The 25,072-nt window shown below is 41.5% G+C and overlaps 1 protein-coding gene across 1 annotated transcript in view; it reads left to right on the top strand.

Moving 5' to 3' along the window:
• Positions 1-25,072, top strand: part of SEPTIN7 (septin 7) — a gene marked incomplete at its 5' end in the record, with an annotated part of 50,450 nt that overhangs the window by 7,622 nt on the left and 17,756 nt on the right. The window contains 8 exons of the mRNA XM_056857044.1: positions 8,314-8,420; positions 13,617-13,717; positions 14,832-14,966; positions 17,608-17,725; positions 19,512-19,604; positions 21,352-21,448; positions 22,102-22,153; positions 23,485-23,610. Coding sequence (XP_056713022.1) covers positions 8,314-8,420; positions 13,617-13,717; positions 14,832-14,966; positions 17,608-17,725; positions 19,512-19,604; positions 21,352-21,448; positions 22,102-22,153; positions 23,485-23,610 — 829 coding nt within the window. The remainder of the gene's footprint in view (positions 1-8,313; positions 8,421-13,616; positions 13,718-14,831; positions 14,967-17,607; positions 17,726-19,511; positions 19,605-21,351; positions 21,449-22,101; positions 22,154-23,484; positions 23,611-25,072) is intronic.

Here is a 25,072-nt window from a genome sequence, read left to right as displayed (position 1 = left end):
CTGATTCTTCTTACCGTAATAGTAAATTGAGGGGGGGCTGTGGAGGAGATACAGTATTAGAATTGGCTGACTAGCAGACTTGGTACTCTGACAGTATGGCCTTGGTCCAGTTGGGTCATGGTTAAGCCCCACTGAAACCAATATCACATGTTAGTAATAACTAATTCCAACAAAATGGAGGCCCGTGTATTCTCTGTGGTGACTGTCCTGTTCCAGGCATTCTGCTTAATAAAATGTGATAGAGAAGTCATTTCTGTTGTCATTTCTTCAGCAATAAATATCATCATCAGTATATCTACTGGAGTGGGTGGGATTCTGCCCTCAACCTGAACCTCCCAGATGCTCCCATTGCCTGCCTAAAGCAAAGGGGCAGATGGAGGGTATCAGATCTCTGCAAAAGGAAATGGGGGGGGGGGAGCTTCAGCATTTGCATTGATCTGAATCATTTTTTTTCATCCTACCTTTCCTCCAAGTAGATCAGGGCCTCCTAGACTTGCCTTGCCCATGTTGTCTTCCCAACAAGGTCTGTGAGCTGGGTGAGTTGACAAGAAGGGGAGAGAGAAACTGTTTGAAGGTCGCCCACTGAATTTCACAGAAATTTCATTTCTGTAAGATATGAAAGGAACAGCCGGAAAGCTTACTAATGGCGTTTGAGCAGTGGGGAGACGTCTCTGACACCACCAGGGTGGGTTGATTTTAAATACCTGAGGGGGAGTGGGGAGGCCAAGTTAAATGAGCTGATTTAAATTGAAAAGTTTCATTTGTCCTTCAGAAAGAAGAGTGTGTGCTAATTGGTTGCTCTAGCCATGAAAACATACAGATTTAAAGCTGAACTGAGCCTTATTCCTCAGAAGGTGTATTGTGTTTTGTGCTGTGCAATCATAGCCATGCTTACTCAGAAATCCACTGTATTCAGTGGGGCTTACTCCCAGATAAGTTTGCATAGGACTGCAATGTTAGGTATTGAATATATAACTATTTCAAGAAATAACATGTATCACTATAGCAATACTGAAAAATAGGCTGATTTCTGGGCTGTTGGCACATTATGCACAGGCAAATCCAAATTTGTTGTTTTGCTTCCCAGAACCTCCTCTACCAGCTCACCCTGTTTCACCTCCATCTTCCTGACCTTGCATCTCATTTTGGGGGTCCTTACGTCCAAGAACCCCTGGTTTTAATCGCCACGCTCCTGCTTTTGAAAATGTGCATCAAGGTGGATCTGGAATTTGACCAGAGAACCTCTGGTGCTTCATGGCTTACCACAAGTAAAATATGACAGTTTCTCCCATTCAGTGGTACAAAAGAAGAAAGGGAACCGTGAGTCACTCATATTGCCTGATTTTGTTCTGAGAAATCCCTTGTCTTGCACTTTTATTTGAGAAGGTTATTCTAGGCAGCAGAAATGGCTTATTGGTTTATTTATTTTTTTTGTGTTTCCCCGAGCTGCATTTATCTGGATTTTGCCCTGAACCATTTTCCACAGCGTTCTAATTGATTTTTTTTCCTGGGGGCCATTCAGAACAGTTACAGAGAAGTCAGAGTGATCAGCAGTGTGCTTTCAACATGTAAGAACCAAAGTGGATCAAACTGACAGTGCTCTGAACATGTCACCTTTCCGGGTGGCTTTGCTTAGAGCAGGCAGTCATTCTCAAAAATTATGGGTGCAGATTACCGTATATGCCTGAAGTGAACCTTGAAGTGCAAACAGTTAATTTTCTAGAATTCCTTGTCTTTCTGTCTATTCTGCAATTTTACTAGCCAATCTACATTGTCTATATTGCATTGTAAGGCGTTTGCTGTGCCTTCATCTGTTAACTTGCCTGTGGTTTCTGTCCTGAAACTTGGTTTTCATTAGAGTTGATGTCAGCGTTTGAGACTTTTAAACTGGCAGCTCCTTTGGGTGCTCACTAGTCAATCCTATCTCTTGAAAATTTACTTTAGGGTAATATCCTGAGTTAGCCTACAAAGGAGACCTCATTTTCCTAGCATGTGTGGTAAAGGTTTCCATTATAGAATTTGAATAGTTCACTATCCTTTCAGAAATAAGTTGTAGCCTCCTCATTATTTCACCATGTAGCATACATTGCAGGACCACAAGCCATTTTTTACTTTTTACTTTTGTGTCCTTGGTTTTGGCTAGATAGCCATCTTTACTGTCCCTTACAGTTTTTCTTTGCGCTACACTTTCTGTGTTCAGGTGCACATGCATATTATGTGTTTGTGAATAGTTTTAAGCCTGAATATCACTGTCAGTAATTTGACTGTCCTGAGGCACATTTCAAAATACTCTCCAGAATTGGTCAACATGAACTGTAAAATAATCAACCAGAAAAACCGTTCCAATCAAAACACCAACTAAGCAAGACAACCAAGACATACTCATAGATCTAACCTGAGACAAATTCAATAAGAAATATAAAGCCGAACACAAATCAAATCAGCAAAATGAGGAAGTCTGCATGGTGTCTAAATGTCAAGGGAGAAGATGCCAGGCAGTCATCAGGAAGGAGGACATTACAAAGGCTGTTACAGCACTTGTATTCCCAGCGATGTATTAAGAGTTTGAAAACGTTATAAAAAATACTGTTCGCACTTTCTATGTATTCCCACCGATGTATCTGCCCTGGATCCTTTTCAAGCTGGGCTACAAGTCAGAGATGGTGCTGGTAGCCTTAGCTGATGATCTCCGCCTGAATGTAGACAAAGGCCTATGCCTCTTCGTTGCTCTTAGTGGATTTATCTGCAGTCTTTTTTTTTTCTTTTTTTTTAATTTTTATAAAAGAGGAGTACAGAAAGGAGAAAAAAAGGGAAGGGGAAAAAATAAGATAAAGGATACGTCATCCTCCAAGCTTCCATATAGTTTTAATTTTAGAGGTAAAGAGAAAGTGTTTCCAAATATTCTATCATTCAAAACATTACTTCATCTCAAGATTCTCTAAAATGAACAGAAATATATTTCATCCATTGAGCCTTTACATCAGCTAAACTTATGAAAATCTAATACCATATCTTCTGTTAAATGTCAACCATTTATATACCTTATATCCCTCTGTAAATTCACTTTTAAAAAATCGGAAAGTTTGTTTTTACTCTTTGATGTCAGGAATTGTATTGGATTTCCAGTATTTGACATATACATTCTGGCTGCTGAAGTTGCATACTGGTAGAGCTCTTTATATGTAGAATTCAATTGGGAGGGGAGTCATACTCAACAACATGAATTTAGGTTCTATTTCAAAATTCACCCGAAGCATTTCCTGTAATTGTTGATGAATCATTCGCCAATATTTTTGGCTTTTTGCCTTTTCGTTGCTCTTACTGGATTTATCTGCAATCTTCAATACAGTGGATCATGCCATTTACTGAGACATTTGGAGGCAGAAATAGGTATCGGGATGGGCTTTGAACTGGTTTAAATCATTTCTTACGGGCCAGTTTCAGAGTGTTGCTATCAGAGACCAGTTGTTATCAGTGTGGTACTTGTCCTATGGGATTCCACGGGGTGCTGTCTTATCTCTTTTTACCATTCAACCTTATTGTAAAGCTGTTATGACCAATCATTCTCATAGCTTTGGAATTGTGTGTCATCAGTATGTTGATGATACCCAGCTCTCCCTCTCTCCAGATCTCCTTGGGATGTGGTCGAGGTCTTGAACTGCTGCCTGACTACTGTGGTTACGTGGCTAAGAGGGATGGCCTGCAGGAGGAGGTTAAGAAGGCTCCCACACTCCTGTAATGCTACAAAATATATAAAACAAGAGTTGTTCAAGAGAGTTTCTGTAAAGGTAATAAGATATAGAATAGTTCAGGAACATGCTTTATGAAGGGAAAGGGACTGTGGATTATTTCACTAAATACAGAACATATTATCAGTTCACTGCATGTACTACCCTGTTGTCATTTCTTTGATTTCTACTGATAGAACACCATTTTTCCTCGTTATATCTTCATTCTGTATCAAGCTTAATATGCTATGCTCGTTCAGATTTCATAGTAATCCGATTCTTAGTACATTGCTCGTTCGCTGTCTCCTCATTGATTGTATTGACTTGCAGTGCACTTATTAGATGTACATTCATATGCACTGTTATCAGTTTACATTGTGCAATCCACTTTGAGACGGGGTGAGAAAGGTGGACTGTAAATAAATCAATATATTAAATAGTATAATGGATTTTTATTACGCTTCATGGAGCCCCCGTAGCATAATTTCAGGCCGCAGAACTGTAGCTTTCTAGCACCGCGTTTGGAATTTGCAGACAGTAGCAGAACCACCAGAGCAGAACCACTGCCGTGTTCCCCCCTTCCCCAATTTCCAGCCTGGATCAGTTGTCCAGAAGATTGCTGCTGTGGGTGATGGAACTGCATGTTGATGAGAGCCGCAGAAGTATCAGCAAGATAGTACTTCCCCCTATTCCTCAGCCAGGGTGGCTGAGAACGACGCTTTTCTAGTGCATAAATTTCTCTCTCATAATACTAAAACGCGGGGTCATCTGCTGAAGCTGGAGGGTGAGAGATTTAAAACAGATGAAAGGAATAGAAAAGAGCAAGAGTCCAGTAGCACCTTAAAGACTAACAAAAATATTTTCTGGCAGGGTATGAGCTTTCGTGAGCCACAGCTCACTTCTTCAGATACAGCTAGAATGACATTCTAGCTGTATCTGAAGAAGTGAGCTGTGGCTCACGAAAGCTCATACCCTGCTAGAAACTATTTTTGTTAGTCTTTAAGGTGCTACTGGACTCTTGCTCTTTTCTATTACTGCAGACAGACTAACATGGCTACCCACTGTAGATTAAAGGAAGTATTTCTTCACACAACGCATAGTTAAATTGTGGAACTCCCTGCCCCAGGATGTGGTGATGGCTGCCAACTTGGAAGGCTTTAAGAAAGGAGTGGACATGTTCATGTAGGAGAGTGCTATCTATGGCTACTAGTCAAAATGGATACTAGTTATGATGCATACCTATTCTCTCCAGGATCAGATGAGCGTGCCTATTATATTAGGTGCTTTGGAACACAGGTGGGACAATGCTGCTGCTGCTGTCTTGTTTGTGGGCTTCCTAGAGGCACCTGGTTGGCCACTGTGTGAACCGACTGCTGGACTTGATGGAGCTTGGTCTGATCCAGCATGGTCTTTCTTATGTTCTTAAGTTTGCTGCTCCATGGCTATGCGCTTATGGATCCAAGCCCTAGAATTGAGCAGTTGAATTTGCACTTCGTTTTTATAGAAACAGCAACAGATTAGGGCACTGTTGAATAAAGTGATCTCAAAAAGTAATGGTGATTTGTGTTGGTTTTTGTAGTCTGTAAAAGTTAGCATTAATCTCAAAGGCACAAATTGTTGCTTTCGATACAGGAATAATAAGAGTTTTGTGGCAAGTCTACCCAAGAAACCGTTTAAATAAGTCCCTTTACACAGTGTAAATTTGAGCGATGAGCAGTAGTCTGCTAGCAACTCACACTGAAATATGTCAGGAGGTTTACTGTTTTGTGTTGCAAATAACTGATAAAGAAGAATTTGAACTATGCTGCCTTTCTGCACCCAAAACCAGACATCTCCTTTTATAAATATGTTGTTTCATGCAACGTTGATTAGAAAAACCTTGCTGATTCATTTTGCTATATTGAGATCTTGCATAATAAGATTACTCCCCCCCCCCAAGTTTTCAAACACTTTCTTGATAGTGTTGAAGTTTATTGGGCCATGTGTTTTTTGCCAAGATGCATGTTAGTGTATTCTGATACTTTTTAAGTATGGCCTTCAACTTGAGAGTGGCTTACTGCATACTGCGGTTAGCTCTCAAAACATTCCATGACTGGCTTGTGTCCCACTGCTACTGGATGACATGCCAATTGGGAAAACTGACACCTATGCGAGGCGGAGTGAATGCCCCTGCCCCTAGCATGACAAGCAAGCAGGCGCTGTCTCCTCCATGTGAGCCAGGTGGTGGCAGCGCAGTGGACCAAGGAGCATGAGCTGGTGCCACATAAACCAATCAGTCAGAGGTGGTAGCACTGCAAGCAGGTCGACTGGCTGGATGGTAGGCAAGTGGCTGGCCAAACAAGCTGGAGGAGGGGAATGAAGTCTCCTCCCCTAAGACTTTTGCCATTCTCTGCTACTAACATTCTTACCCCAATGGAAGGTTTTCCATAGCGAAGGATGTCACATGAAGCTGCCTTATACTGAATCAGACCCTTGGAAGCCTGATCTGGCTTTTTGGGCTAGCCTTTACTTTCCACAGTGCTGAGGACGTCGCCCTATCCCAGTGATGGCGAACCTTTTAGAGACCGAGTGCCCAAACTGCAACCAAAAACCCACTTATTTATCGCCGAGTGCCAATGCGGCAATTTAACCTGAATACCACCCCCAGAGGGGGCCCAGAGGGAGAGGCTAGGGTTGCCAAGTTCCTCTTCGCCATGAGTGGGAGGTTTTTGGGGTGGTGCCTGAGGAGGGCGGGGTTTGGGGAAGGACTTCAGTGCCATAGAGTCCAATTGCCAAAGTGGCAATTTTTTCCAGGGGAACTGATCTCTATTGGTTGGAGATCACCTGTAATAGCAGATCTCCAGCTAGTACCTGGAGATTGGCAACTAGTTCCTTAGTGTTTTCTCTCTACATATCAAGACAAATGGAAAGGTGTTTGGAGGATAGCTTGTGGGCACTTCAAAGGTGGAATAGGACTGCACGCCCCTCCGCCCGCACAGACCCAGAGGGTGCCGGAGAAGCCGCTGGAGGGAAAGAAGGAAGGAAGGAAGGAAAGAAGGGAAGGGAGGGGGAAAGGGAAGGAAGGGAGGGAGAGAAAGAAAGAAAAAGAGAGAGAAAGGGAGAAAGAAATGGAGCAAGGGAGAGAAAGAAAAGGACAGAGGGAGACAGAAAAAGAAAGAGGCCATTTATGCATGGGAGGTTTTGCCTTGGATTTGCCACTCGGTGGGGCGCGGCAGCAGGCTTGTGAGAGGCGAGCAGGGTGGGGCAGAGGGCGCCTCCTTCGCACCCACCGACCAGCCATGCCCCTCCGCCCGCACAGGCCCAGAGGGCACCGGAGAAGCCGCCAGCCATGCCGAGTGTGAGCGCTCGGCTTCTGTTCCCCGCTCTCCCACCCGCCTGGCTGGCCGCGCACGCTCCAGCGGCGGCAATGGCGGCAGCTTCTGTGGGAGAGTCCGGGGGCCACCGCCAATCATGTCGGAGGTTCCCCACCCCTGGGCTACAGCCTCCCCCATCCGGGGTGGGGCAGAGCCGGAAAGACCAGTGGCTTGGAGGAACCGTGCGTGCCGGCAGAAAGGGCTACGCGTGCCAGAAGTGGCACCCGTGCCATAGGTTCGCCAACACGGCCCTATCCCAAACAGTTGCACTGGCTGAAAAAATAGAAGGGTAGTGCTGAATAAGCACCATAGCATTGCTTGGACACATGGCCACATGAAGCTGCCTTATACTGAATCAGACCCTTGATCCGTCAAAGTCAGTTTTGTCTACTCAGACCAGCAGCAGCTCTCCAGGGTCTCAGGCAGAGTACTTTCGTACCACCTACTTCCCTAGTCCCTTTAACTGGAGATGCCGGGGATTGAACCTGGGACCTTCTGCATGACAAGCAGATGCTGTACCACTGAGCCATGGTCTCTCCCAGGGGCCTTAGGCTTGTGTACACCTTCTTTCATGTATAGGGCCTCTAGCATGAATTCAGGCACCAAGATGAGTTATTGCATCCAGTCATTGGTAAAAGCTGCTTGATGTGGTAGTGTGAACCAGTCCCAGGTCTGCCTGTAATCACACTTAAATATGCAGCTTGTGTAATCTTTACAGGAAACTTGGATTTTTATGGAGAACAATTGGAACGTGTATCCTTTGTGGTGGCTCTGAGACTGTAGAGTAGGGTGCAGTTTCATTTGATGTTGTATTTTGTATTATTGTAAAGTGTGTAAGAGGAGCCCCATGGTGCAGAGTGATAAGCTGCAGTACTACAGTCAAAAGCTCTGCTTATAACCCGAGTTCGATCCCGACAGAAGTCGGTTTCAGGTTGACTCAGCCTTCCATCCTTCTGAGGTCGGTAAGCTGAGTACCCAGCTTGCTGGGGGTTAAGCGCAGACGTCTGGGGAAGGCAGTGGCAAACCACCCCGTAAACATAGTCTGCCTAGTAAACGTCGTGATGTGACATCACCCCATGGGTCACTATTGACCTGGTACTTGCACCTTTACCTTTTTAAAGCATGTAACACTCTGTTTAAAATATTGGCCCAATGTACACTGTAAGTCAGTAAACATTTGTGGAATCTTTTAAACTCTAGTAATTTACGTTCACTTTCTCCCTCTTTCATAGGTGAATCTGGATTGGGGAAATCAACACTGATCAACTCGTTATTCCTGACAGACTTGTATTCTCCGGAGTATCCAGGACCTTCACATAGAATTAAAAAGACTGTACAGGTACGCATGGGTAATGTCATTTGGATTATGTTTTAACATAATGCTGATCAGCAAACTGGGAAGTGTCATCAGGAAATATAGCATCCTGCCTGATTATCATACGCAGTCATAGGCATCTGTTGCTGCTGCTATCATGGAGCTGCCTATTACAACTGAAAAGTGAATGCGCTGTTGAGTAATTTGTGGTTGCTGATTACTTAGCTGCTCCATCACATGGTGGGAAGCTGGCTTTTAAAACACTCTGTTTAGATGAGCTTGTCTTCATTTTTCTTTTTTCGAGCCATTTCAGGCTGGAATGTGGAATTTCAGTGATGCTGCCACTTAAGGCTGTGTGGTCAAGCGGGAGGCACCTGGAATGGAGCCTTATGGGAGAAGAGGGAGAGATGAGTCTTTGTGTGATGCTTTTGCAGTGCTAAATCTGGTGCTGTGCAAAATTGTTGCGAAGCAGTGTTACAGAAAGGACCATTGAACAGATTCCTGGAAGATGTTTTGTCTGTTTCAAATAATTGATAGGTTCAAAGCCATAGAAAGAGAATGTCGGACAAAATGGTTGCCATAATCCATACAGTTTACCTGTAGTAGTAATTTTACATCTGACCTTAGAGCAGTGACAACTGATATATGAGAAATATCTTTTACACTTAACAGGAATATTGTGCTTGAGTTTGTAGTGTGTTTTGCCAGATTGGAAACACAATCAGTGTTGCTACTGTTGCAATTTTGCTCATGGTTTCAAAATGCGGTTGCTAGATGATACTGGTATTTGATACCCTTGGAGGCTCCTGAAGAGGTAGATTGCTGCAACTAGAAGAGGGAGAATTTTTCCTTCTCTGTTTACCTTGGACAGCTGACGGTTCTATTTCACTTTCCTGTTCAGCCTGAATTCCTCTTCCTTGCTTAAATCATTCACAACCGTGATGGAGAAGATAGTGACAAGAAAAACTCTACAGCTTTAGCTGGGTTTGCTCCAAATTAAATATTTTAAAATAAAATTCTAGCCAGGCCTTCATGACGAGTTTTGGAGCAGTGTCCAGTTGATCTCTGGAAACCACAAATATTGTACATGCTTGTAAGGGTTTCCCCAGCAGGGGTAAAAGCAGCATGGGAGGGGCAGCTTTTGGCTGGAAAATGAAGGGAGGCGGGGAGAGGTTAAAAATCCCATCTTCCCTTATGTGCGTCCCGCCCTTGCAATTGCAGCAGCTGCATTTGGTAAAGAAGAAAAATAAGTTTTAAAAGGATCGCAAACTGCATGTTGTTTTTCCGCCCTTAGTCCTGCTGCCTTTTAGTACCTGCTTCGAGATACAGAACTCTTCAAGTGCTTGAATTGGAAAGCACTTAAAATATTAGTTCACATCGAGACAGGTTACGTGCAGACATCTTTTAAACTTCACTGAGTTTGCTTTCCTTTGGGTTTCAAGGTTATTTGAATTCCTGAGTTCTGTGGAATTGCATTCAGAGAAGGGAATTAAGCAGCAGCTTCAGTGTAAACCCATCTCTTGTGAAATAGCCATTTGAATTCTTTTAAATGATCACCAAAGAATGTGCTGTGCATTAGGAAATGAGTGAACAGGCAAGCAAACTCTGATTTTCCAGAATCTGGCGTAATAATGTATGACCTCTTCAACATCAGTGCATGAGAAAGTAACCATTTGGAATAGATTTGTTAAGGAAAGTTTTAAATTCCACGATTGGAGCTAAGTTATTTTCCCTGAATCTCTTGGGAGTACATCTAAAACTAGATAGTATTCATTTGGATTCTTAACAGAGATTGACACTGGTTTACAGTGGTTTTCTGGATCTCTTCCAGACGGTGCTGCTTTCTGAGAATTTGACCATGTATGGATACACAAATTCCTTAAAGTTAATAAAGAAAAAAGCTAAATGGAGCAAGAGGAATGTTCTTGATGAACTCTAGTTTGAACTTTATATTGGACATTGCATTAAGATAATGACTGAGTATGTTAGAAGGACAAGGAGAACATTATTATTTCTGACACTTAAAAGTGCTGGTTGTACAAAAGAATGCTTCAGATGGTTCAGTCTAAGAGAACTGTACCGGCTGCAGTTTTTAAAGCAAGCTTTATCTCTGTTTTTGGAAAAATGTAGTACAGTGCATGGCATAGTTATTGGCCCTTCACATACTTTGAAGCCTAGATTGATATTCAGGCCACTGTCTGGCCCATACATAAGGAGGTATGCCTACGGCACTGATGTCATTGGGTTGGATCTAACCAGCTTCTCTGCTGGTGGGAAAGGAAGGAGGAGGCCTCTAAGACTACTCAAAAAGTCTATCCTGAGAATCGAAGGGATCTGCATGTAAAAAAAAAAAAAGCCATGTGAGATGAGGCTTGGAGCATAAAGGAGAATTGGGTGGTATTGTGCTCGTCGTTCTTAAGGCTACTTTATGTGATGAACACATGAAGCTGCCTTATACTGAATCAGACCCTTGGTCCATCAAAGTCAGTATTGTCTACTCAGACCGGCAGTGGCTGTAGGGTCTCAGAGGCCTTTCACATCACCTACTTGTCTAGTCCCTTTAAATGGAGATGCCGGGGATTGAACCTGGGACCTTCTGCATGAGGGAAGTGATGCTCAACATGGCATAAACAGAACATGTGCTGAGGAAAGGGATTTGCAGCCTAGAATTGGCATTGGGATAGTGCACAAACACCTGGTTTCTTTAAATGAAACAAAATCCTCTGGGCCAGATGAATTGCACCCAAGGGTGCTCAAAGAACTTGCAGATGTAATTTCTGAACCTCTGTCCATTATTTTTGAAAAGTCTTGGCAAACAGGTGAGGTACCAGAAGATTGGAGGCGGGCAAATGTCCCCATCTTCAAGAAGGGGAAAAAGGAGGATCCGGGTAACTACCGACCCATCAGCTTGACTTCTATACCAGGAAAAGTGTTCGAACAAATCATCAAACAGTCAGTCCTTGAGCATTTAGAAAGGATGGATCTGATCACTAAGAGCCAACACGGGTTTCTCAAGAATAAGTCATGTCAGACTAATTTTATCTCCTTTTTTGAGAAAGTTACTACCTTGCTGGATCAGGGGAATGCTGTAGACATAGTTTATCTAGATTTCAGTAAGGCTTTTGATAAGGTTCCACATAGTATTCTAGTTGACAAAATTGGGAAAATGTGGGTGGAAATGATTTTGAAAAATTGCTCGTGGACAAGTGAAATGAAGATCTGATCATGTTTTCATGCCATTCAAGTTGTATATGTGGCACACTAAAATTAGTGGAGACCCTCATTTTGGTATTCCTGAAGAATTTGGTAGATCCAAATAATTCCTACACATTGTCAGCTCACTGATTTAGAATGGATTAGTTGTGTAGTAGTATTGTACAAGTGTGTGCCTATGTCAACTAGTGTACTCTCTAGAAAAAACGGTTTGGTTGTTTTTTAAAGCCCTGGTACATGTCTATGTCCCTATTCTGGAACTCATATCAAATAGCTGTTTCATATTTTCTGTGAGGAGAACCTTAATTTAAAACTTTCCCAAATGCCTTAACCTTGATTCTTTGACTACTGGATGAGTTGGGGAAATGGATTGGTATTTTTCCTTTGAGCATGAAGGAGAAGCAGGCTGGAGTTAGGGGCTGTGTGGTACAGTTAAGTCAGAGAGATTTGAGTGGGGGAGAGAGATGACTTCAGTTTTGGTTTACAACAAGAGGCATCCAGTGAAACTGTTAAGCCTGTCTCTGACATTAAAACCATAGTCGCTGTTTACAGAACCTTCAGGGCTGCTTCAGTTTTAGTACTCAGAGCATTAAAAAGGAAGATATGCACTTACTCCATGCTTCATAAAACACAAATATGAAATTCTGCAGCAGGGCAGTCTGAATTGAAGCCTGTACGAACTGTGCAAGTTAAGCAGAATTGCATAGTTCTGGTTTTGCAGGTCTTAGCCAGGAGATATGCAAGCCACACCCCTGGGAATCTTGTTCATCTACCCCTCTGGTTTCTTTCAGCAGGCATTGCCCACATATTCAAGCATACCTTAGCAAATGCTGAAGCTGCCATGAAAGATGAATTCTGAACCCAGTGTCATGTTCTGTGGGCTTTTCTGTACTCCTGAATAAGCATGGCAGGTACACAGACCTGCGTTTGCAGTCCTAACCACACCAGTTTTGTATCAATGACATCATTTGTTTCCTTTATGAAAAATGCTCAAGGCAGAGATTAATGTTCACTCATCTTGTAACTAGGGCTGCCAAGAACTTGGAGGGAAAATGTCCTGCTCCCATACCGTTAAAAGCGTTACCTGCCCATTTCACATGTTCAGTCATATTGTGTTAGAAGTTATTTTAATATATGAATGAATACAACTAATAATAATAAAAGAATTATAAGATTTTAGAGTTTAAAAATTAAGATGTTCATTAACTAGCACTCCATAATATCTTTTTATATTTATATATTGCTGACACATTATTGCTGGCCTCCCCATCCCCCCCCCCCACACTTACTTTACGGGGAGTTTCACTGCCTGACTGGGTCTCCAGTGGCTGTTATTTACTACCGATGTATGCTGTCTTGTTTTATTGTTGTTATACTGTGACTGTGATAGTTTTAACATATGTTTTAATTTATATTTTATGGTTTTAAATGTTGTGACCCACTCTGAGCCTGGCATGCCAGGAATAATGGTGGGCTGTAAATAATAATAAAACCCTTGAAAAAACAAAGTTTCTGTCCTGTGTAGCAGTGAAGATCAGTACGGACCACTGCAAGTAATGAATGTTTTGTGAAATTTTGAAAGCCAGTGATTGGGAGCGAAGCAGGGTATCCACTCTTCCAGGTGCTGAGGTGGTAGTTTCCTGCTCAGGTCTTTGCTTCTTCTGACAAGTAGTGGAAGTAGGTAGAAACAGAACATTGGACCGACTGTTTGAGAACACTGGGGTGGATCCAGTCATCCTCAAATGAGCTTTCTTCCACCTGAAGTAGCTCTTCACTTGGAGGAAAAGCCACTTAACGTTGGAGGAAGGCTTTGCTTGGTGGACTAGTGGGAGAGAGGTAGAATCCACCCTGCTAGATACAAAAGCATTCAATACCACTGGGGAAATAAATCACTGAAATTATTCTGTTCAGGGTCTGGTGCCGTATCGTTTCTGTTCTGTTCCTTAAGTTAAAAAATGGTGTTCATATTCAAGCATGAGAAACATTTTATCTCTTTGAATTTTCCAGGTTGAACAGTCAAAGGTTCTAATTAAAGAAGGGGGTGTTCAGCTGCTACTAACAATAGTTGACACACCAGGATTTGGTGATGCGGTGGATAATAGCAATTGGTAAGCAATTTCTAGTACTGTGACTGCTAAAATAGCTGGGAATGTACAAATTTACTTTTAAAGTTAGGCTGAATTCTGTATTGGTTATTTTTGTCACACTATCCTATTGGCCAGAACTGTCACTTTAAACTTAGCTAAAATTTAGTTTCTCCTTGACGAGCTTTGAAATAAATGTTGTTGGCTGCCCAGAAGGTGGCTCTAATTATACCTATGCAGTGTTTCTCTGGCTACCGTACTTAAAATGTTTTTTTTTAATATTATTACAGTATTCAGATGTGTTGAAGCAACGTTTAGTGAAAGCAGTCTGCCTCATAGTTGTTGATATATTAGCTACTTGTTGTGCTAGAACTTACAAACATCAACCAGTTTATCATGTTAGATTTTTCAGGAGGGTCATAACTCATTGTCCCATGGTCAATAAGGAACAAGGCCCCTCCTCCTCCTGTCCATCTTACCTTTCTCCACATGCACCACTGCTTTTTGCTTGCCACCACAGCTCCTGCATGGCATAGCCGTTACTTAATATTTCAGCCACTGGGCTTGTGTTTCTAGCCACAGGAATATACAGTCCATTTCCTTCTCTTCCTTCAGGCTTTAAAGGGCCAGTGCCTCTTTTAATCTGGGGCAGGAGAAGGGCAGTCTTATTATGCAGCTCTTCAAAATGCAGTCCATTCGTCTGGCTGGAAATCACAGCAGTACCAGTTATAGTACTGATGGGGCACAGTTTTACTTGTGGTAAAGGTGGCAGAAGCAGGCTAGAAGCCTCTGGATTGTGCAGTGCAACAGAGGACTACATTAACAGCATTTTTGGCAACTTGCTGCTAGGCCCCCAGATGAGTGTCTGGTTGTGTGTTGTACCAGCTTCCTACATTTACTCATAGCTTGCCCTAACCCAGTTGAATGCAAATGCACAACTTTAATTTAGCTGTCTTCCGTTTTTAAAGTGTCCATGAGTCCTGCCAGTAACCCACTTATCAAGCTTGTGAACAGTGTATTAGCAGTATTTTTACGCAGACTGTTTAACACTGTGCACAAAAACTTTGATGGAGCAGATGCTAAATGTAAAAGGACTGGTCTTCTAAAAGCTTTTTTTTTTTTTTTTTGCATATTCTAGCTGGCAGCCTGTTATTGACTACATTGACAGTAAGTTTGAAGACTATCTCAATGCAGAGTCGCGCGTGAACAGACGACAGATGCCAGACAACAGAGTGCAGTGTTGCTTATACTTCATTGCTCCTTCAGGTCATGGGTCAGTAGTAAATATAACTTTTTTTTTTCAACCTCCTCTAGCCATTAATACAGGCATTCCTAATGAGCTAGGACTAGGTCCAGTCTAGGACTAGTCCTTGATGAAAGCTTCCTTTTTCTGGAGACTTAACTCATTTGATGTATTCTCAGTGTTACTGTCTCTGGTAAAAACAGATAATAGCCTAATCACAGAATACAACTAGTCACCTATTTATTAATAATTACTGTTTCTTAGTTCTGCATTTTATTATGGTGTGACAGTGTTCAGCTCTTTACCTGACTTGTTTGGCGTTTTTTATAGGCTGTTTCATTTCCCCTTTGCCCTGTTTTTCATGTGTCTAATAAAATAAAATCTTATTTGAACCACTCCACAAGTGTCTCAAGAAATGGGCTTCCATTTCTGAGAAGCTTTCTCCAGTGCTAAGTATCAAATTATCTGCTTGGTGACAGTATTACAGGGGCTGCCCTCCAGTCTTCTTCCCATTGTGATTGTGGTGCTTCTCCAGGTTTGAGATAGGAAGCCTCTCCGTGTCAAAAGGCTATCTAAAGGAATTTGAAGGGGGCCATGATTTCTGAAAGAGAGGAGAAGTGCTTGGAATGGTATCCTTTTGTCACTCACAGTTTCAAGGAAGGCTCTAAGCCTGGGAGATATGGCCCAGCAAACCTTCAGTAGACCCACATACATTGGGAAGAGGAGTTATGATGCAAAGTGGCTTCCCTAAACTCAAGTTTCTTCTTTCACACTATGTTGGTAACAAGTGTAGTGGTCACATTAAAATTAATGTGTGGGAGTGGGAATGCACTTGAAAGATATTGGTTCATACCAGAGAACTGGATAGCTGTGGGGGGGGGGGGTTTCCTGCTTGTACCCTTGAAAAATATTTGTTTCCTGTAAAGGGTGAAACAGCATGTCTCACCTATTCATTTGCAAACCATTAACAGATGCCTCTGTCTCCCAAAAAGATACTGGAAGGGAAGTAGTCTGAATCCAGGTTGTTAAAAATGCAAGGTTGCTTCAGCAGTGGCTGAAAGCAGTATACCTCATACTTTTTGGAGATCAAACTGAATTGGCTTAGACAATCAGCTTTGTTTCAGATCACATTTTGGGAAAGAGCTTGACTTTGTTCCTCTTTTGGATGAATTTTGCCACGGGGGGAAGTACAACCTTGCTGATTCTCTTGAAGCCTTTTTCTCGCTTTTAGTATGATGGACCATGGTATCTGGATGTAGTGGTCAGGATGGTTATGGAGCCACAATACTCTAGTGGTAGCCTTCCTGTCTGTCTGACTAATACCGGGTTGCTGTTTTACATGAACACCGTTTCACTGTGGTTGGAAACTGCATATAATATAGAATGCTGCAGAGCTACTTGTAGAGAGCCAGTGAGGTAGAGTGGTTAGATATCGGACTAGGATCTGGGAAACCCAGGTTCAAATCCCCACTTGTGCCATGGAAGCTTGCTGGGTAACCTTGGGCCAGTCTCACACTCTCAGCCCTGACCCTGGCTAGTATTTGGATGGGAGACCTCCAAGGAATACCAGGTTTGTGATGTGGAGCCAGGCAATGGCAATCCACTTCCAAACGCTTCTTGCCTTGAAAACCCCACCAGGGGTCGCCGTAAGTCAGATGTGACTTGACAGCAAAAAAAAAGCTACTTGTGCAAATAATCCCCCCCCCAACAATTTCCTAACTCAGCTCAAATGCTGGTCCTTACCTCTAAAGTCATAAATAGTCTGTGGCCAGGACTGCCTACTTCCATATTAACTTACCCCACAACTGTGGTCTTTCTTAGAGATCCTGCTGTGAATACCATCCTTACCTTCAGAAGTAAGCTGGGTGATCGAGCTAGTGGCAGGGTGTTGTTCATAGTGCGTCCATTATGGAACAGTCTCCTTGTAGCCCTCTGCCCGAGCACCAAACCTAAGTCTGTCTGACGTCTTCAGGAAAGCAAGTGGCAAATGCTGGTAGAAGGAAGCAATTGTAATTGATCTCTCCCTACCACCCCTGTTGCTGTAGCATCCTGTATCACAGTTCGTTTTCATTATGAGGATTTCCCACCCCTCCAAGAAGATTTTCAGACTTAAGCTGCCTGGTGGAGAAAGATCTACCCTTGCCAACTCTGTCCATGAGCTTTTCGTCTGGACATGCAAAAGAATGTGTAGCTGTGTGTGTGGTGTACCTACAAAATAATAATTCTGTTTTTGCTGCGTGCATTTGGTCACATAGGATTGTTGTTTTTTGGCAGTGTATGTGTTCAGAATAGACTGTGATTTCAGATCCCAGGAGCTACTTTCTGCGCCGTCACTAGCCCAATAAGACATTTGACTTGAGCATCACTCTCACTTTCCCACCATATCACAAGCTGCCTTTTAGATGCCCTCAGACTTGCAACTGACTCGATAGGTAGCCTAGAGGGTTATTCTCTCTTGCTTCCTACTCAGTTGTTGCTGATTTCTGTATTATTAACCACTGTACCTCTTTAAAACCTTTTAGCATTGTGATAGATTGCTTTGTATATGTTTTAAAGACAGTTGGCTTATGTCGTATGTTGAAACTGCAGAAATGCATCTTGTCTGTAGTTGCGTGGTTTGGAAGTCATGTTTGTTGAGTTGCTGTCTTCTTTTTTTCCCCTTTTTAAATAGGCTTAAGCCTTTGGATATTGAGTTTATGAAGCGCCTACATGAAAAAGTAAATATCATTCCTCTTATTGCCAAAGCAGACACACTTACACCTGAAGAATGCCAACAGTTTAAAAAACAGGTAAACTGAAAGCTTAATGTCAGATGTTTAATGTATAGCTACTGAACTTTAAAGATTTAATCCTGAAGTGACTTTTTAAACTTGGGAGATAATTTATAGTTTCTCAGCAAAAGAATACATATTTTTGGTGGTGTTGAACTGACTTCTTCCCCGAGGGCTAGAAGTAAGAACAGCATTAATACAACTTCTGACATGGGAAATGTGTTCACTGATCTTATCTCAAAAACAAAAATGCTAGTTCTTTCCATGTAAGTTAAAAATGACTGATCTTAAGTAGAATAAATATCGCCAGCAATCTACAAAGTGTCTGAAATGTTGCCAGATTTGTGGAGGACTGTTGCAGTTGAAGGCTTGTCAGACATGGGGGTGGGGGTTGTCTTTATAAGTTTGGCCACATAGTAATACTTGCTCATTGCTGTATTGTTTACTTTTTTGAAGGTAGTGATATACTGGGAATGCAATTATGGTAGGAAAACTAGCACTGTGCACTTGATTGTGGTGGTTTCCATGTATAAACCTGTAACAATTCTAGGGCGATTGGAGGCCTTAAGCATAATGAAATCTAATGTAATTAACACAAGCATCTCCCATTATTGCAGTCAGGGATGATGATGGAATTATGACTGTCACTCCAAAAAATGCATCCTGTAAAGCTGCGATATGCCTGCTCTAAAACTCCCAGTGTGTGCCGCAAACAGAATGCATCTACTATGAAGAATTTCATTTAGCATTGGATGTTTGATATAGCGCATTTTGTATTCAGACAATCCATTCCTCTTGTGTGTGTATGTTAAGTGCCGTCAAGTCGCTTCCAACTCGTGGCGACCCTATGAGTCAATGTCCTCCAAAACGTTCTATCAGTAACAGCCTTGCTCAGGTTTTGCAAACTGAGGGCTGTGGCTTCCTTTATAGAGTCAATCCATCTCATGTTAGATCTTCCTCTTTTCCTGCTGCCTTCAACTAGAATTATTGTCTTTTCCAGGGACTCTCATAATGTGACCAAAGCATGATAGCCTCAGAATAGTCATTTTAGCTTCTAGGGACATTTTAGGCTTGATTTGATCTGGAGCCCGCTTATTTGTCTTTTTGGCAGTTCACAGTATCCATAAAACTCCTCCAGCACCGCATTTCAAAGGCATCTACTTTCTTGCTGTCAACTTTCTTCATTGTCCAACTTTCACACTCATACATAGTAATTGGGAAAACCTCTGTACTAATAATACCTTGGGGAAGAGAGCACAAGAATTGCGTGTTAACAAGTTTTATAGAACGTATTAAAACCACTCTGAGAAGTGTTTAGTTAACACATATGAATGCTACATACCCGGTTTCTGTATGCGCGTGTTTGGTTTGCACATTTGCGTTTGGATAATATGAATGCAGTATTGCATGAAATTGTTAGCGGTTTAAGTTTAAAAATAAATCTTGAAACAAGGTCAGTGCTTCCAAGGTATGTTTGAACTGGGAACAGATCCTTCTGAAGCAGAATGAAAAGTTCATCAAAATAATGGGAATAATGAATGAATGAGGACATTTCACTGAAAAATGTATGGCTGTCTGAGGAATGACTTGTGTAACCAAGGTTTTCTAAAGACCTTCTGGAGCGGTGATTGAAAAGGAAAGGAGAAATTGTTTGTATCCATGCTCTGGCATGGGCTTATAGCACCTAGTTTCCAAATACCATGGGTGTAACTCATGAATGAAAGAAGGAAGTACACCACCTGTTCCATAAGCATGTCCCATCATTGCTTCAGTCTTGTAATAACAAATATTTTTTAAATTACAGATAATGAAAGAAATTCAAGAGCACAAAATTAAAATATATGAATTCCCAGAAACGGATGATGAAGAAGAAAATAAGCTGGTTAAAAAGATAAAGGTACAAAAACCTTTTTGAAATTTAAACAAATTAATTCAGAGCTCTGTGGGCATTTTCTGTACATAGAATTCTGTGTGTAAACCTAGAAGAATGCTTTAGATTTGTAAGTGCTATAGAGAGCCTATGACACCCCCTTGTGGCCGGTATGCTGAAATTTCAACATGCAGGTGAATGGTAGTTAATTGAAATCCCTGACCCCTGGGGGTATGCAGAGTGCTTTACAACCCAGATTTATCTGTTGACCCAAGCAAGGGTCTGAAACCCTTTTAAAGCTGTTATCTGCCTCTGTATGAGATTTCAGGTACTTAAAACACATCTGAAAAATGTAGAAGGTAACCAGAACATCTGTTTTATAATCTTTCTATATAAGGAAGAAAAGAAACCCTAGTATTATCTTGACATTCTTAATGTAAGTAGGCAAAGTATTATCCCATATGCAAAATCTTGTATTGAAAAATTAAAAGCTATTTGTTAAAGAAGGGAAATCAGAAAATTACACAGAATTTTTCTAAAAATATTCAAAGCAGAAAGCAACTTTTAAAATGTATTACCTGAAACTTCTGCCAAGTGTTTCCAAATTGTCTGGTGTCTGATATAAATTCAGGCAGAATTCTGAAGCTCATATATGTTGGAGGTTGTTGGTTCAAGACATAGTTCAAAAATGAAATCCAGTCCTGCAGCTTTCAAATACAGAAGAAACAGGAAGTTGATCTGGATTCTCTTAATAGGTCCAGGATCTCAGATAACAGCTCTCCTTCTAATAGCAGCAACCAGTTAACTTTTTCCTCTTTTCCAGACGATATGAGCAATGGGATTTAGCAAACTGACACTTCAGTTAAGATTGTCTGACAAGTATGTTCTTTTACTTGGTGTGTGTGAGAAAAGGAGATAGAGGCAATTGCAAAGAAAAATGTAAAGGCAACTAACTTTAATAGAGCACTGATTAGAATTGGAGGCTGTTTGGATCTAGGAATTGTCCAGCAATGATGAAAAACTATTCCAGCGACTCTTAACACCTAAACATTGGCCATGTTGCTTAAACCAAGAAGAAATACTAGATTGCATTTGTGTCTGACAATCCAACTGCAATGTTATACGCATATACCAGGAACCACACTTTCTGACAAAGGGGAAGTGGGGTAGGCTTTGATCTTCAGAAAAATAGAGTTGAATCAACCTGAATAACTTAAAATGGCAGCTAATAAGGGCAGATAGGGATTGTTACCTCGGATAATGGTAATAAATTCTTTCCATTCTCTTTCAGAGGCAGATGTGTGGGTGGGTGGTGGGAGGGGTTATATGAAGAACTTATAAACCATAAAATAAAGAAATTGGCAGGTCATATGAAGTTGTGTTAGATGGAATTGGACCATTAGCCCATCCTTTCCGCACCCAGCATAGTGCTGAAAAATGCACTTTCAATTCACTTCGCAGCTGGATTTAACTGTGTGAAATGGCAAAATCCAGTAACAAAACAATCATGAAAGTGGATTGAAAGTGCATTATTCAGCATGAAAGAGCCCATAGTCTAGTTTTTAGCAGTGGCTCTCCTCATCTCAAGTAGTGGTCCTTTCCACTACTGAGACCCCCCCCCCCTTTTTAAAGGGATGCAAGGAATAAAATTTGAGATCTTACTGAGCTATGGCGCCCCTTGATAATCTTACAGAAATGCCTTTTGTTTATGTCCATAGTGCAATACAAGCAATAAAACGATAAATATTGAGCTGTAACTTTTTCTGTCTTGTAGGACCGTTTACCTCTTGCTGTAGTAGGTAGCAATACTATCATTGAAGTCAACGGCAAGAGAGTTAGAGGAAGGCAGTATCCTTGGGGAGTTGCAGAAGGTAAGAATGGATATTTAATCGCAAGAAGCATAACTACATGACGCTTGTGAATTGCAGCAAAACAAACTACATGGAACCTAGTGAATATTTTATGTGCCCTTTGCTTTAAACTATAGATTTTTTAATAAGTTGCTTCCTTTTAGGCTTGATTTGTACAATTTTTTGTGTGTGTGTGTGTGAATGTGGAGCTAGGTATTGTTGAACTTCCAATCCCAGTTGATTAAAGTTGCATCTTATCACAAAGTGACATTTTTGTGCTCAGCCAAAAAATGGGAATAATCATTCCTGGGATTTCAGATATGCTGTTAACTTTCTGGCGGATGTGCCTCAAAATGTGAATAGATTTTATTTTTATTCTGTTCTTCTGTTTTACATTAATTTTCTTGCTTTGTTGCAGTAGCTCTATGTGATATTAATTTTTAACATATGCAAGATAAATAAGAATTTATTGTGACATTTGAATGCAGTGTGAAAACTGGTGGGGTTGTTGCCCTCTTCTCTTGTGGTGTTGATTTTCTTCCAATCCAGCAGCAGCAATGGCAAATGGAAGCTGGCTGGCTTCCCTGTGTGATTGTGTGTGTCTCTTCCCCCCCGGACAATTTCTAGTTTGTTTAGCAGAGCACAACTTAAAATGCAACATTTTTCTTTTGCAGTTGAAAATGGTGAACACTGTGACTTCACAATTCTCAGGAACATGTTGATAAGGCAAGTAAGCTGTGTGCAAAAGTTTTGAAAATAGATTGTTGTTGTTTTTTAATGGGAGGGAGCCTTGCAGTTAAAATAAATACACATCGTGTTCCACTGTGGTTGTTCCAAATAATGGATGCCTCCCTTTCCTTACTTCATAAGAGGATATTTAATATACTTCACAAGGTCAGTGTGGTGCTTTCATGGTGCTTTTTTATTTTTGTCATCATGAAGTACAGGTGGCGGCTGAAGATGTCGCAACAAGTCTTCTACATCAGCTGACAGTGTGAATATCTTTAAAACTGCCAGAGCTTTTCAGAAGACTAGTTACCTGTGTGCTAGTAGGCCTCATGAATATGACCAAAAATGTCTAATTCCTTTGCTGAGTTTCCAGAAGTCAGGATATTGTAACCGTCTTCCGTTAACACAACAAAACTGGAAAGGAACTAGAAGACTTGGCAGACGGTGTAATTTTAGTAAATCTGCATATGCACTTGGTGGGTTTCTGAACTGTGTGTAACTGTAATAGGTTTTTCAGTGGATAAGTAACAAATTCTAATTTTAATTTCCCCCCCTGTGATTTTGAGCTGTAAAGTAAGAGTTCAAATACAAAAGTGTGAGCAAAGGAAAAGTAACTCTTGAATGATTTGGTATTCAAATCAATGACATTTAGGGAATGTGTCGTCCTGACCTGGGTAGCCCAGGCATGCCTGATCTCATCAGATCTCAGGAGCTAAGCAGGGTTGACCCTGGCAAGTATATGGATGGGAGACCTCCAAGGAATACTAGAGTCGTGACACGGAAGCCGGCAATGGCAAACTACCTCCAAACGCCTCTTGCCTTGAAAACCCTGTGGGGTCGCCATAAATCAAATATGACTTGAGGGCAAAAAAAAAGATGTGTTGTAAACTGGACCTGCTCAATTTTAACTTAAGCACCTGATAACCTGAAAGCCATAACCTTACGCCAAGTCTGACATCACAATTTGCAAGTTCCAATGAGTGAGACGATGTTTTCTTCAATGAAGTGTTTTTAGGATTCAGCTACAAACTTTGGAAGTATTTCATTATCGGGTAGGAATTTAAATTAAGAGATACTGGATCCATGCAACCTTAAGCACATCAGAAAAATACCACTGTATCCTGCTCATTCGGGATAGTTGTTAATATGTCAAATTTGCTTGCTTTTTCTGTAAGTTGCTGTATTTACACACTTGGCCATTTTTATATTTCAGAACCCTAAAACACCCATGTCAAGGGTTTTTGTTGTTTAAAGTTAATGATGTTTAGCTGATACTTAATCATTCCAGGAAGGAAAGTTGCTGACAACCTCCCTTTTTAAAAAAATAGAACTCACATGCAGGACTTGAAGGATGTCACTAATAATGTCCACTATGAGAATTACAGAAGCAGGAAACTGGCAGCTGTTACATACAATGGAGTGGACAACAACAAAAACAAAGGGCAGTTAACAAAGTAAGTGCCAACTGTGGTGGTTCTGTGTATTTTGCCATTGAATTGGATCTCTAAAGGGACCCTGCAACGCCGAAATGATCTCTTCTGATGCATAGTTTGGTGTGGGATTTAAATGTTTAACAAGTCAGCTGCAGCTGGGCTATCGGTCATTTGCTTACTCGGAATTTGGTGAGTTTGTACTAATTGATTATTGCCTATGGTTTCAGTGATGCACATGTCTTTGAAAATGCATTTCCTTCAACCTTTGGACACTGAGTCACTTTGGGCATTTGTTGAGGATGTTTGAAGGCCAGCAGGGAGAGTGGAAGTTGCTTACCTGATAAGCCTGTCAGTCAGTTGATTATCTCACTGTTTTCGGAGAACAGTGGTGTAGCACTTTGCTTAAACTGGTATGACTGAAATAGTCCGTGCCAAGGTTATATTCCATTCCATATGCAGATCTTATATTCTCCTTTAGAGCTCTGTGTGTTACCTGAGGAATGTGGGTTTTTAAAATTATTTTAATAATTGTCTTTTACATTTCTGTTGGGTTATATGACTTGCATGCTTAGAGATGTGTGTCAGCCAAGTATGGTTTTAACCAAAACTGAGTAATGCTCCTCTGTCAGGCCTGGCAACGCAAAATACAGTTGGTTCCTAGCAGGAGGCCTGATCTGGCTTATTGGGCTAGCCTTTACTTTCCACTGTGCTGAGGACTCAGCCTTATCCTGAACAGTTGCACTGGCTGGAAAAATAGAAGGGTAGTGCTGAATAAGCACCATAGCATTGCATGAACACATGAAGCTGCCTTATGCTGAATCAGACCCTTAGTCCATCAAAGTCAGCATTGTCTACTCAGACGGGCAGCGGCTCGCCAGGATCTCAGGCTGAGGTCTTTCATATCACCTACTTGCCTAGTCCCTTTAACTGGAGATGCCGGGATTGAACCTGGGACCTTCTGCATGCCAAGCAGATGCTCTACCACTGAGCCACAGCCCCTTCGTCCCTCCCTTTCCTTGTTTATCCTGTGTATATTTGAAGCATGAGGACACAGGACTCCTTCCCCAGGTGTGAGTTGCAACATACTGTAATTTATGGTTAAGGTTTCTTCCCTCCAATATTGCTAGCATAAGAATTTAAAGGTAGACTATGTGAATAAAATAAACAACTGAAATCAGAATAAAACCAGTTAATAACCTCCTGCAGTAATGACCATTTTGGGACTTCAGTGGAGTAGCTGTGTTAATCTGCTGTAGCAAAACAAAACAAATCCCGTGGCACCTTAAAGACTAGCAACATTTATTCCAGTGTGTGCTTTTGTGAGACAGAGTTCACTGCTTCAGATACAGTGGGGAAAATATGAACATTCTTCCCATTGGATCTAAAGAAGTGAGCGCTGTCTCACAAAACGTCAAACTGGAATAAATGTTAGTCTTGAAGGTGCCGCTGGATTTCTGTTCTTTTGTTGTATCTTGCTTGAATC

The sequence above is a fragment of the Euleptes europaea genome, chromosome 11 (genome assembly GCF_029931775.1).
Source record: "Euleptes europaea isolate rEulEur1 chromosome 11, rEulEur1.hap1, whole genome shotgun sequence".
NCBI classification, from domain to species: domain Eukaryota; kingdom Metazoa; phylum Chordata; class Lepidosauria; order Squamata; family Sphaerodactylidae; genus Euleptes; species Euleptes europaea.
Note: the sequence above shows the minus strand (reverse complement) of the source record. Positions and strands in the feature narration are given on the sequence as shown.